Source organism: Pygoscelis adeliae, unplaced genomic scaffold, assembly GCF_000699105.1.
Source record: "Pygoscelis adeliae isolate BGI_AS28 unplaced genomic scaffold, ASM69910v1 Scaffold66, whole genome shotgun sequence".
Lineage (NCBI taxonomy): Eukaryota > Metazoa > Chordata > Aves > Sphenisciformes > Spheniscidae > Pygoscelis > Pygoscelis adeliae.
The window spans coordinates 2,094,870-2,095,316 of NW_008825167.1; the positions used below are offsets into that span (position 1 = coordinate 2,094,870).

The window sequence follows — 447 nt, forward strand, 5'->3', positions numbered from 1 at the left end:
GCAGCCTGGCTCTCTCAAGACGGCTGCTGTCCTTTTGTTTCGTGCATCTGCTGTGCCTGGACTTCACCGTGGCCGAGAAGGAGGAGTGGTACACGGCCTTCGTCAACATCACCTACGCCGACCCGGCGGCCGGCAGCGCCGAGCTCCGCAGCGAGAAGAGCGAGTGCGGGCGTTACGGCGAGCAGTCGCCCAAGCAGGACGCCCGCGGGCAGGTGGCCCTCTCCGCCTCGCCCACCGACCGCTACGCCTGCGACCCCGGCACCCGCTTCAACGCCCCGGCGCCGGGCAAGAGCTGGGTGGCCCTCATCCCACGGGGCAACTGCACCTACAAGGACAAGATCCGCCACGCTGCTGCCCAGAACGCCTCCGCCGTGGTCATCTACAACGTGGGCTCCAGCAACGCCAACGAGACCATCACCATGCCCCACGCAGGTGAGCCCCGGCACC

The 447-nt window shown here is 68.2% G+C and overlaps 1 protein-coding gene across 1 annotated transcript in view; it reads left to right on the forward strand.

The window, feature by feature from the left end:
- RNF150 (ring finger protein 150) overlaps window positions 1–447 on the forward strand; it is a 138,599-nt gene that overhangs the window by 18,600 nt on the left and 119,552 nt on the right. The window contains exon 4 of the mRNA XM_009328863.1: window positions 5–432. Coding sequence (XP_009327138.1) covers window positions 5–432 — 428 coding nt within the window. The remainder of the gene's footprint in view (window positions 1–4; window positions 433–447) is intronic.